The following is a 13,964-nucleotide window of genomic DNA, read 5'->3' on the forward strand; positions in this document are numbered from 1 at the left end:
GAGAAAGATTATATAGACATCATAAATAAATAAAAAGCTCTTGAAGATTTATATTTTGTCTACTTAACAAATTCGTTCATCTATTTTCTTTCCTCAGCCAAATAAAACAAATAACACCCCCACCTTTGTTGTTTTTCTATAAAGACAAACAGATGCTTAGTGCGCAAAATTTCATGGTTGTATGTCACCAAAAAATTTCTTGGTTGCAAAATGGACACAAAATTATACAGAAAACTGATGAACTAGATTTCAGACCCACAAAGGTATAACAGACAAAAACTAGACTCAAACAAAAGATTGTTACCAATTTGCCTTTTGAAGCTGGTGCGCATAAAATTATTTGCCTAATTCTGGGTTTGAGCTAAAACAAGTATTTACATTTATGCTTGTACACATAAGAAAATAAATTAAACTTCATACTGAAAATTTGAGGATATTCAATGTTGTTCTTATCCTACTCCATTTTCTTCCATTCTTTTTTTCTGATCTAATATTTTCCTCCAACTAAACCTGGATAACAGGACAAAGCAAAGAGAGAAACTTCAGATTTGCCATAATTATCTTTCATCAGCTTCTATGGAAAATAATTTAATTTCCCCTTCTCTCTCTTTCTCTCTCCCCTCTCTATACATCACCAAAATTATTGCCTAAAACAGAAGGGAAAAAAGGCTTTTCCATCTTGCATAGGAAACCCCATTTTGATTAATTAACACTAATCACGTTCTCTAATCCACTTAATTAAGAATCAACCCTGCTAATCCCCATTCGCTTCACCGCCACGTTCCTGAACCCATCAACACCCTGAAAACACACCCCATTCTGCTGCTGCTCCATGTAACTCCTCACCTCCTTCCTTATCATCTCATGCATCACCGCCATCAACTCCGAGCTGAAATTACCCGCACCAAACACACCCTCCTGCGCCGCCGTCACCTGAGCCGGCACCACCGTTACCGGCGCAGGACAAATCGGAGCAGCCATCACCGGCGCCGCTCGATTCGTCACCTCAGCAGAGTCCACCCCGGGGAGAGACAGCGACAGCGAAGTAGGAGGTCCGTCGTCATCCTCACACGACGACGCCGTTTCAACATACGGCCGAACCGGCACCGGACGGAACACGTGCGAGGGTGAAACCGCCACGTGACAGCCAGAATCACTCACGTCAGACCAGGCAGGACTTCCCGGTAACCCGGCGCTAGCGGATCGCTTGAGCGGCTGAGGACAGAAATCACCACCACCACCACCGGCGGCGAGATCGTCTGCAGCGAAGATAGACGAGCACTTCCGCTTAAGCGTCGAGTTCCAGTGGTTCTTGATGGCGTTATCAGTCCGGCCAGAAAGTAAGCGAGCGATGGTGGCCCACTTATTCCCGAACCGAGCGTGCGCCCTGATAATGGTATCATCCTCCTCCGGAGTGAAGGCGCGGTGCTCAACCTGCGGTGAGAGCTGGTTGCACCACCGCAGCCTGCACGATTTCCCAGATCGGCCCGGAATCGATTTACTGATCAAGGACCAGTTTCTCGGTCCGTGCCTCTCCACCAATTTCTGAAGCGCTTCATCTTCCTCTGGGCTCCATGGACCCTTGATCCGATCCATTTCCTTTCGGGTCATAGCCATCACGCTATAGGTGTGTTGTACAATTTTCTTGTATGATTTTTTCTGTTGTTGTTGTTGTTGGTGTGAGGTTAGGGTGTTTAATTTGGAAGTGTGGGTGTGAGAATTTGAGATATTGAGAGAGAGCGTGGTTGGGTGTTTCTTATATGTGTGAGGGATAAGGGGAGAGGGAAACGGCTGAGGAGGTTAGTGGTTTTGGTGGTTTCTGCGTCGGTCAGGGTTCATTTGATACCGCTTGTTCCTGGGAAGCGGTTGCTTTCGGATTTTGGGATACAGCTGTATTTGGACACGCGTCATGTTTTCCATGCTTCCCTTTGCGCAACTCAGCACTCCTCTTTCATTTCATTTTAACTAACATATTAACATTATTATCATGTATCTATTCTACCACCACATTTTAAATAAATTCTAAAAATATCTCTATTAAATATGTAATAAGAATTAAAATCAAATTTAAAACATCAAAAAATATGTTATAGGACTTTATTAAAAAAATTAATGTTTTTTTATTTGAACTTTTGAAATTATCCCTTTATAGTACCACGTTTGCTGTGGCACACAACGCTCCAATGAATTTATGGCCTCTAGTTTTGAAATTTACTTCTAGAAGAATTTTATGGTTTGAAGGAAAAAAACAGTTAATATTATTATTTGAAGTGATGATGAGATTATATTTTCAGTAAGACTACTAACGTAACAGAATTGGTAAGTGCTTGCTTTTTCAGTTAGCTTTTATTGCAACAGATTAGTATAAATTTCCTCTCACGTTACTACTGCGTTAGTTATATTCAAAAATCAAAATATTTTAAATGTCTTAAACTTTTTTTTGGTTACAAAATGTCTTAAACATTAAAATTTACATAATATTAATTATTCAACGTGGTAAATAATTGAGGCATTTGTGTGGTGATAGGGGAAGTGGAAGTGAATGTAACAGTTCTGGAAGCTAATGGGGACAAAGTGAAGAAGCTAAGATCCAGAATTTTGAGTTTAAAATTTAAAATATAGCTAGTAGCATTCAAATAAATAAAGCAAAAGATAGAACAAAAAAAAAAAGAGTGTGAGAGAGATAACGATGATAACGGTTGGGTGATGATGGATGAGGTTCCTTACTTGCATGAGTTTGACTGAGACTATTCCAGGCTGTAGAGCATTTCGTGTGGGATATTTTAATTTTTATTTTATTTTAAGAAAGTTTGGTCCTTATTGGAAAAAAAATAAAAATATGTGGAGGGCCCACCAATATGTTGAGGTGGCGCAAAACGACAAGATCGGTCGCCGAATCGGAGCGCGAATCATTACTGCTATCCTGTCAGTCCAGCCTGTATTCTTTACCTGCCTCTATCCTCTTCCTCCACACACACCTGTCGGTCACTTCCTCCTCACCTTCCTCTCATCTTCCTCAATCCTCCTTATTTACCATTCTATATATATGCACTCCAATTATTTAATTGTCTTTGTCTAACTATCTTAGACTAGATTGAGTGAGTGAAAAAAAAAAATTAGTTATGAAAATAAAAATTTAACACATCAATCAAACATGTAATACTTAAAGCTATGTAAACATGAAAACGGGATGAGTCAGGTTGGATTTGGCTCTCTCCATCCTCGCCCCACCCTCACCTCACCAAAATGATGAGGTGGATTTGAGTAGGATGAGTCGATATTATGATAGTTAACATTTCTTCACCCATGGCTCTTGAAAATGCTTTCACTCAACGAAGATTTATAGTTTCTTTCACGTTTGAAGTATTGGAATGTGTGATCTCGAATGTAAATGTCACAAATAGATTTATGAACTGGAAAATCAAACACATAATTTGGATCAATTTGATTGTCATGCCTATTTGAAGAGCCTATCCAAAAAAAAATGCCTATTTGAAGAAGAAGATTGATTGCTAACTACACTACTTTCAAAATTGATCTTGGATTTAGTTTTTTTCCCTAAACCAAATCAAAGCAACTTTCCCTAAACCAAATCAAAGCAACTTTCCTATCAAAGTTAAGATCAAAGCTGGGAACTCCATGGATTTGGGTTTGATTGTCAAGCAACTTGAATCCACTATCCATTACTCCAATTATTTAATGACTACTACTGCTACTCAGTTATAATAATATCAATAGGGAATGTATAATTAAAGCTATTAAGGTTAGACTACCCACAATGGTGTTGAATGTGGGTAGTTTAATGTTGAAAGTGGGGTTTAATGGTGTTGAAAGTGAGTGTTGAAAGTTGGAGGGAGGAGAGAGGTGTTGAAAATTTTCAACACTTGTGAAACCTGCAGCATGGGACACGTGGCACGGCCTGGCTGGTGACCGCCAGGCGCGTGCCACACACGCGCGGACAAGGCGCGTTATGGGCAGGGCGTGGCAGCAGGCGGGTCCCAGGCGGACCGGTGGTGGGACGCGTGGCACGCGTCGGTTGGGCACCGTGCGTGCCACGCGTCAGAGGAGAGAGAGACGGTCTGATGAGTGACGCGTGTCACGCGTTGATTGGTCCGGGCGATTTTCTTTTATCCTAATATTTCCAACTCAATTATTTCATTTAAAAAAAATTTTAAAAAATATAAAAAATTTACCAAAATTCATGATTTTTTTTTCTCTATAAATAGAGACTTGGTTCGTTTGATTTGGACACAGAAAAAAAAACCAAGTTTTCCATCATCTTATTCATCTTAATCTTTCTACTATCCCCTTTGTTAAGTGTTTTAATTTAATTTACGTTAAAAAAATATTACGTTAATTTAATTTAATTTAAATAAATAAAAAAAACATTAAATTAAATTAAATCGATAATAGTTTGTTTAATTTAATTTTTATCGTAAATTTTAATTTTATGAAATCATAAAAAGAAAAATATAAAATTAAATCAAAATATGAAATAAAAGTGGTGGGGTAAGGGGTAGGGTGTTGAATGAAAAACCATTGGAGTGGGTAAAAGTTGAATGAAGTGTTGAACTGGAGAGAGAAGGTGATGTGGAGTGTTGGGAAGAGAAAAAGTGAAGTGTTGAAGGTGTTAAATGTTGAAACCATTGTGGATAGTCTTATAGAGAAAGTGCGAGCTAGAAAGTTGTCGGGTAGGATGGGGGTAAGGTATTCACTATTCAAATGCCAAATATATGATCTAACAGATCCGTATCCAATCCCTTTCTGTTAATTGTACCTCCTACCTACTACCAACTGTTCCTGTCTCCATGCACCGTAATAGTATTATTTTCTTTCATCTTTGTTTAGTATTGTATATGTATTTCATTCATATTCATTCTTAATCCATTTTTAATTCAAAACAATTAAATTGGCATCCCCATACATCAACAATCGCAGATACTCAACCAAATATGCTGTCCATATTCTGATATAACTATTGTAATTAACAATTCAAGAGCTATGTCAATATACAATGAATGCAATAATTATCGGATTATAAGCGTAATTAACACAGCATCTGTCTGTCGCTGGAGCATGGCTTCCAGCAAACTAGATAGCATAAATCGAACATGTCAGAAAATATGTCTCTTTAGGCCAAAATAACAACTTAATTAATTATTGATAATGTTTTGATTGGGATGAAGGCTTTTCACTATATGAAAAAAAAAATGGTAAGAAAAGTTGGATGGACTTAAAGCTTTAGTCTTTCTTTCCGAGATGAAAGATTCCTAAAATAAATCTCACTTATATGTCTTTTTTTTTAGATGAAATATCGTGTTCCTTAGATGGATCGCTTATATGTCTTTAGCCAAGATGAACAATTGTGCTCCTTGGATCGCTTATATATCTCTCAAGCCAAGATGAAAGATTGTGTTCCTTAGATGCATGACTTGTATGTCTTTCTTTTGGAAGATCGTCTTGACAAGATTAAGATTGAGTCTCTAAGCGAGCGATTAAAAGTGATTCTTTGCAGACTATCATGGACAAGGCTCAAACGGATTTCTTGTGATCTGGGTCGAGACTTATCATCTTTCATACTTTGGGAAGTCATTATAACGAGGCTAAAGCCAAGCCTTCGTGATTGTACCCATTTCTTTACTGATTATCATGTACAAGAATTATTGTTGAATCTTACAATCCTAAAATTCAAAGAAATTTGAATACAATTTGCTAGAAGTAAAATAGGCATATCTTTTTAAACGTCAAGTTTTGATTTCTGAAAAATTGTTAATGAGCGTCTTCCACACCTCTCCTGTCATTTAATCAACCCTTTCAGCAAATCCATAGGTCATCTTTGTCAGATCTCACCCGACCAACCTTTCATTCTTGTTGTAGCCACTCATCTTTGTCACTTGCCATGAAGATCGCAAATAAAAAACTCTAGTTGTGGAGTTTCTTGACTCAAATTGATAATCTCGTGACCTTTCCTTTGCGTTCGAAATTGATTACACAACTTGTTCCCACATGCGTCACCAATTTTTTTTCTAAAATCTGAGCTAGTAGATACTCATGATCTTTAGTGGTGGTGCATTGTCCTGGATGAGTTCTCGGACACAGTGGTGTGATGTTGGCACGGTTGGGGAAGTACTTGTAAAGGTATTCTGATGTTCAAGTCGGTATGACAGCATAGAAAGAAGCTCAAAGTCATAAAGGATCAATGAGTTAGCAAAAGAAGTAACACTTATGGAAATAAACTATCAAACATGTATTTATAGACATGGTTATAGTCATATATGAGGCGTTGGCTCTTGATGAGGTCTTTATGTAAGACTTATGAGATGATGGTTTCTCGTAGACAACTTTACAATTGTATTATGCACTAGCAGCACTACAGACCTAATTTTGTTCGACTAATGGTTGAACGAGATGAGGCTCCCTTTTGGTTATCTCGACTAGCCAACACAGTGTTCACTTAGTTGTAGAACCTCTGACCGCCACGGATGATGTTCGATTTAGTAACCTTTTGGGCCAATCGGAACAACAGGGAGGGAAAGGGGTGAGGAAGAGACAAGGGAGGAAGGTAAGCTTTCCCAAATTTTAAATTTAAAAAAATAAAAATAAACTCCTTAGTTCGAAGGAACTTTACAAAATAATAAAAATATGGTCTTTGAGGATTTTCAAAACTTCCTCAAAGTCTTCCCCTTTTTTAAATCTTCCAAATAAGGCAAGAACATCTCATAAATCTCTCATTTCTTTTCTCTTTCCTCCAAAACTTAACTCACACATACACTAAGAAAAATAATATAAAAACAAACAATTTCCGTTAAACATCACCTTCACAGGCTTCAACTCAAAATTAATTTTACATGTAGATGAAGGAACATCAAGACACTTCATATATTACTCCCTCCGTCCCTAATTATAAGCTAACATTGAGACTTTTTTTGTGTCACTAAATATAAGCTAACCTTGCAAAAGTTAATATTTTTTTCCATATTCACCCTTGCATTTATTGGTAGTGGAGCACCACCATTAGTAGTACAATGATGAAAAAGTGTTATCATAAATAGGGGTAAACATAGAAAGTTGTACATTTTTTTTGAAAACCAATGCATCAATTAAGGCTTTCTTAATAAGTGTGATTTTTACAACTTTAGCTTATAATTAGGGACGGAGGGAGTATTATATTAGATATTTAGATGAAGGGAGCGGTAGAGTCAGCAGTGGAGAGCAGAAAGCGATGTGTATAATTACAGAAACCATCATTTTGAAATGGCATTTTGCAGCTGTATTCAGTGAAGGGAAACCATGATGATAGTAATGCTTTATCAGATGGATTTTTCATAAAAGCAATTTTCCCATCGGCATAGCATTTCCCAAAACAAGTAAAGAGATACGGAGAATTGTACTTTGTAACTATTGAAACCGTTGAGCAGGGACAGCTGTAATGTAATTATTGAGTGTACAATCTGATTCACTCTCTTTTTTCTTAAAAAAGAATAAAGCTAGCTATTAGTAAGATCTTTGAAGATCAATTCATTTATTCTTTCGTTTATTATTTAATGTTTATTTAGTTTAGGAGAAAAAGAGTGAAAGAGAAAAAAGAAAAGATGAATATATACTAAAAAATGGTGAGAAATATAGTTGATTTTATAGGTGATTTATCGAATTAATATCATAGAAATATAAGAGAATGAATGAATGAGTTGAATCTTCTCTTTGATTGAATAAATGAAGGAAAAATTGTGTTTTTTTAGGATGAAAAGGAAAGATAGAGTTATTTTTACCTAAAAGACATTTTTATCCACAAATCAATAAATATTTAATTTTTTTCACAATAATTGAAGAGTGGTGAAAGACAAAATTAGAAATTTTTAATTAATAAACTGCTTTAACTTTCTTCGCATATTGGCGAAGACCAATAAAAGCTGGGAGGTTCCACAGTCTATTTCTCTCTTCAGCTACATGTGTGCAGAACCAAACATAAGAGGACTTAGGGTCTGTTTGTTTACTGTTTTCAAAACAGTTTTCAGTTTTTAAAAACTGGAAACCTGTTTGGTACGACCTGTTTTCGAAAACTGTTTTTTAAAACAGTTCTCATTTTCAGTTTTTAAAACTAAAAAACCAAAACAGGTAAAAGATGTTTTCAGTTTCAGTTTTTAGTTTTCAGATATCAGTTTTCTAAATGTTCGAAAACATGTCATTCAAACTATTTTCTTCTTCTGAAAACTGTTTTTAAAAATTGTTTCTGAAAACTGTTTTAAAAACTGAAAACTAAAACTGCTATGAAACAGGCCCTTAATCTCTCATGTCTCTCTCTCCGCAATACCTCTCTTGCTCAATTTCCTCTAACAAATAGAGGCTTAGTGTATGTATAAATACATGATAGAAAATTCAACGCATAAAATCAACATTCCTTTAGTTGATTTTAGCTAAAATAATGTATGTCCATCATTATAAAATCAACCTGCATTTAGTCATATAAAAGTATATCATTTTATTTCTCAAGTTATCTCACACCCAATAATAATGAGATTAATCTCCTCAAGACATAAAGAATATCACTTCTTTTACAGTAAAAAAGAGCATAAAGAATATATTTCATGAAAAATATGTAGTTTTAATTAATTAATGTGATATATATATATATATATATATTTAAAAGAGTAAAGTACATTCACCTCTCTCAAAGTTTGTAAGAATTACACTTCACCTCATTCTTATCTAAAATCTACATCTCACCCCATTTTTTATATTGATACAAATTTAGTGACGAAAAAATATTCTTCATCACAGAGAGAGAGAGATACTTTTATGTAAAATCACATTTTTGTCAAAAGAAATATAAATATGTACAAATAAATATGATAATGATATATGGGTAAAAATAGAAAAGTATGATAAAAAAATAAAAAAAATAAAAAACAAATAATTGTAAGCTCTTCAATTTGGAGAGATTGCTAAAAGTGTTATCATACTCTAAACTCTCTCTTCACCAATAGTGTTCATCACCAAACAAAGGTGGATTGAAAGAATTGTTATGGGAGTCGACAAAAACGACGAACCCTTCATGACTGACTGAGGACGATTACCTCATTAGTTCACGTTCCAATACCTTAGTGGACCAGAACTAGGGGATTACTGTTCTGGGAGACGACGAATGACACGACTACCCCCCCCCCCCCTTTATATCTAAAGGGACGACCACCTCGTCGTGTCCAATGTCGCCACCTCAATAAACTAGAGCCAAGGGACCACCCTAGTTCGACCCGGCCAAGGGTATGCCCCGCTTAGAGTACCCACTACCCGACCACCATCCAGGACGGGGACATAGGGTACTCGCTACACGACCACCATTCAGGATGGGTACATCGAACGCTACCACCAGACCACCGTTCCTGGACGAGCTGGTCATTGAAAGACCGGTGGAGCCACGAGCCGCTCACCACGGGCTAAGAAGAGATCAGCTTAACTATCACATCATAACTCTACACCCTATTGCTAAAGGCTAGAATCAAGGCTCGAGGCATAGCCACTAGTTACTAGGTACCCTGGCTGTAGGATCTCTGGGACCTGCAGAAGCTGCAGACAGATCCAACGACAAAGAACCCCCATAGGCCCTAGGTTCTCATAACCTCTCCTGAGGACTATCCTAGCTCCTGAATCTCATATAAAAGGCCCCTTACAACAGGGGCCAAGATAACTTCTCTTTTCTCTCAGCTTCTACACTTAAGCTTTTTCTACAATCACAACCCGAATTAACTTAGGCATCGGAGTGACTTGCAGAACCCCCTCCTGGGCTCACCTTCACAGTACAAGGCCACCACTCTCCTACCGTCTGCTCGAGCTCCTACCTCTCCCTCTTCGTCATTGACAGGCATCTTCCGCTCCCCTCCCCTCCTAGCCCTTCCTGGGTAGGCTTCATTGGATCTCCCCCGATCAAGAATGAATTTAATTAGTGTATAAGTAAGAATGAATTTTTATCTCAATTTTTTTACTAGAACTATTTTTACAAGTTTTTAATTAGTATCCACACTTTAGCGTTAAATTTAAAAGCCCAATCTCTTCAATTCATATCCACACTTTAGCGTTTGACCAAACAAAAAAAATAGGCTTAATATATTAGAAGACCCCTGAAATTGTAAAGGGAATCAATCCCAGTCCTTGTAAAATTTTCGCATCAAATTGGGTCCCTAATAAATTTTTTTTAATTCAATTAAGGACAAAGTGTGTCTGATGCTGAAGTGGCTAAATTTTAACAGACATGGCATTTCCATGTGGCTTTTATATTTATTTTTTAAAACCTAATAATTCCAACACATTAAAAATAAACTTAATCTTAATTAAAAAAAACCAAAACCCCAACAACAAACACAGAAAAGCTTCCAGCTCTGGAAAATTCAGACCGGCCCAACATTCTCATTGACATGAACATAAAAAACCAAAGATAATGATGGACTGAAGATACCCAGTAAACGGAAATGGACTAATACAGCAGTAAAAGCTTCAAAGTTCCAATTTTTATTCTTTAATTACAAGAATAATGATGGGATGAACAAGTAATGAAATTTGAAGACCTGAAAGTGAAATGAAGCAAAAGAAGGGATTCCCAAAAGAAGCTAGCTTTTTAATAATCAACGAATACCCATTTACCCAAACTGCAAGATCTGAATGCAGAATTAGTAACTAACCTATTAATCTCGTAATCGTTCCAGATGAGGAATCAAGCACAAAGAGGAGTCACTGATGAGGAATGAATTTCTGGGTTTTGGGAAAAGAAGAAAAGCAAAACAAGGGGGGAAAGAGAGGGGGAATCGATGAGCACCGTTCGGGAGCAGCGTTAGAAGAAAACGCAGCGGAGGGGAGAGGCACGAGACAGGATCTGAACGACGACGAAGAGGTATTGCTCTGTTTCGACGCGGTGGCGCGGTGGAGGAAAGAGGGCATAGTGGCAGAACGCGTTACTCTTGTAGCTTTCCTTAACCTTCTTCCCCTCGCATCCCACTTCTTCTACTGGAAACTCAGATCTGAAAAAAAGCTTCACTTTTGTTTTCTTAGCTTTGAGTTTAGTATCAAACAATGACCAAATCTGAAGCTTAGTTTAAGGGTCGATGGTTCCACATTAGCTCATCATGTTCTCCATCAGATCTTCTATGTTTTGTTTGAATTTCCACCAAGCACGTCGTGTGGTGGTAGATCTATGAGAAAGATGATACCCATTAGATTAGTTTTTTTTTTTAATTAAGATTAAGTTTTTTTTTAATGTGTTGGAATTATTAGGTTTTAGAAGATAAATATAAAAGTCACGTGGAAATGTCATGTTTGTTAAAATTTAGCCACTTCAGCATTTGGAAATAAAATAAAATGAAAATATTAATTGGTATTTAAAAAAAAATTTATAAAAGCCATGTGGAAAAAAAAAATTAAGACACATCAGCGGCTCACACACTTTGGCCTTAATTGAATTAAAAAAATTTCTTAAGGGCCCAATTTGATGCAAAATTTTTACAGGTCCAGGAACTGATTCCCTTTATAATTCCAGGGGCCTTCTGATGTATTAAGCCAAAAAAATATCCACACTTCAGCGATCACGTGGGCAAGGGCTTTCCTCACGTGCTCGTCCGTCTCTCAAAGGAAACACACGTGGCACTTGCTTCCCTTTAAGCGGCAAAGAGGAAACCTTGGTACTGGTGTCAAATGACCGAAGTGCCCACGGCGATGGTGTGTTTTTATTTAAGGCCGTTGAATCTTGAATCTAAGGACGTGTTGTCGATTCATGTTTGTCTTGGTTTTATTGGAAAACAAAACGGTCAAATACCGGACAAGGAGGAGGTACGGAAGAAGGTGAATAATTTCACTTCATCGTTAGCTTGCGTCACGTGTGGCCAATGTCCCTTATGACTCATCCCTTTTCACGGTTGCTGAGTTGCCCTCCATGCACATGCACTCAAAGGATTTTGTTCTTCTAAATAAATACTCCATCGATTTTTATGGCTTTTTTTATTCAACTTTGAAATAAGTACTAAATTAGTGTTAGCACAATTGGAATTTTTAAAAAAAAATAGCACAACTTCCTAATATATTTGCGAGATTTGATATTTTGATTGAGACTAGACAATGTTTATCTCATACATATTAGCGTAATTTAGTTGCAGATACTTTGACAAAACAAGTTTTTTGGGAGAATATCTCAATTCGTGTTAGAAAGTTCCCATCTTCTAATTTAATTTTTCTAATTTTTTTTGTCATTATTTAGTTTTGTAGTATGTTTTTTGTTTACTATGTTGTATCTAGAAAAACATAATGATAGTATTAAATTTTTAATTCATATCTAAACTAATTTATGTAGCCCGCCAGGGATGAGAGTGAATCTTAAAAAATCTAGGATGTTTTGTTCGGAGAATGTTAATCATAATAGAGTGCAATAGTTTTGAGATATTCTTGGTATCAATAGGGCAAGCAATTTAGAGAAATATAATGGGATTCATTTGCTAAAAGGTCGTGTGGAGAGTATAATATAATGGTCGACACTCTAGCCCGAGTTCCAACGATAGCAGGATCTCCTCTTCGAATTTGGAGACTTCCTCCTTCTAGTGTCATTATTGTGTTAAGATGTTTTAATCTAGTTTTTTGTTGTCTTTTCTTTCTACATGTAAAGAAAAAATGTAACAAATATCATGTTAAGACTAAATTTAAATGTATATTATTTTATATAATATATTAAATTGATAAAATATACCTTAATATCTAAATATGAAAGATATCCATTTTAGTTTAAATCTAATTTGTTCAAAATTTTTAAATCTAGTTATATTTTAAATAGTTATTATAATTAATTTTGTAATTTTTTTTAAAGATAATTTTATCATCCATTCCATTCCAGTAGTTAAAATAATAGTTTTAAATAGAAATAAAAAACTACCTACATTTGGTACATCCGTTATTTGATGAGAAAAAAATGTGATTCTTCCATTATACTTTTTCATCTCATTTTTACTTTTCTTTTTATCTATTACACAATATTGATCTCTTATGTTTCGACACCTCTCTTGATGCAGTGCGTTTTAACTTTTAAGTATGGATCTAGAAATACACATAGTAACAATCAAGCTGTCAAGAACATGATTTCCAGGTTCTACTGGGGTGGAGACGCCTCCAAGCGTGGTATTCACTGGGTTAAATGGAAAATTATGTGTCAGCCCAAACATGTTGGGGTCTTGGCTTTAGGGATTTCAAATCCTTTAATTTGGCCCTTGTGGCTAAGAACTGGTGGCGTATTTACAATTACCCTGATTCCCTTCTTGGTAAGGTGTTCAAAAGTGTCTATTTCTCCTCTGTTAGGATGGAGTGTGCTAAGAAAGGGTATAGACCAAGCTATGCATGGAGTAGCATATTAAAAACATCATCAATGATCCAAAAGGGTAGTTGTTGGAGGATTGGGGATGGATCCCGGGTTCGAATTTGGGAGGATAATTGGCTTGCTAATGGTCCTCCAGTGAATTTTAGACAAGATGTGGTTTATGAGCTTGGCCTAGCCAAGGTTGCAGATATCATGCTCCCAGGTAACGGTGGTTGGAATGTTCCTTTGATTGAGTGGACTTTTTGCCCAGCTACAGTTGCTCGGATTATGTCTGTCTCTCTCCCTCGCCAGCCTGAGTCAGATCACGGTTTATATTCAGTTAAAACAGGTTATGAGTTTCTTCAAGAGGTGGTAGCCCAGGATTCTCCCTCGACTTCTCTCTCCCGTGGGCTTGATCAAACACTTTGGAAGCGGTTTTGGAAAGCACCTTCTATGCCCAGGGTTAGGGAGGTATCTTGGCGTGTGTGTACAGGTGCCCTTCCTGTGCGAACGAAGCTCTGCCAAAGAGGTGTGGATGTTGATTCAAGCTGCCCGTTGTGCGGTCTTGAGGAGGAAACAGTTGACCATCTGTTTCTTGGGTGCAATATCACTCGAGGTTGCTGGTTTGCAAGTCCCATGGGTG

General features: G+C 36.8%; 1 protein-coding gene across 1 annotated transcript; it reads right to left on the reverse strand.

Annotated features, from left to right (window-relative positions):
* Positions 1-297: 297 nt before the first annotated feature.
* Positions 298-1,867, reverse strand: LOC130711163 (transcription factor MYB73). The gene has a single exon (XM_057560660.1). It carries the CDS (start codon positions 1,615-1,617, stop codon positions 739-741), a length of 879 nt encoding a protein of 292 aa, XP_057416643.1. The 5' UTR covers positions 1,618-1,867; the 3' UTR covers positions 298-738.
* Between the last annotated feature and the right edge of the window lie 12,097 nt (positions 1,868-13,964).

This window comes from Lotus japonicus, chromosome 4 (genome assembly GCF_012489685.1).
Source record: "Lotus japonicus ecotype B-129 chromosome 4, LjGifu_v1.2".
Taxonomy (NCBI): Eukaryota; Viridiplantae; Streptophyta; class Magnoliopsida; order Fabales; family Fabaceae; genus Lotus; species Lotus japonicus.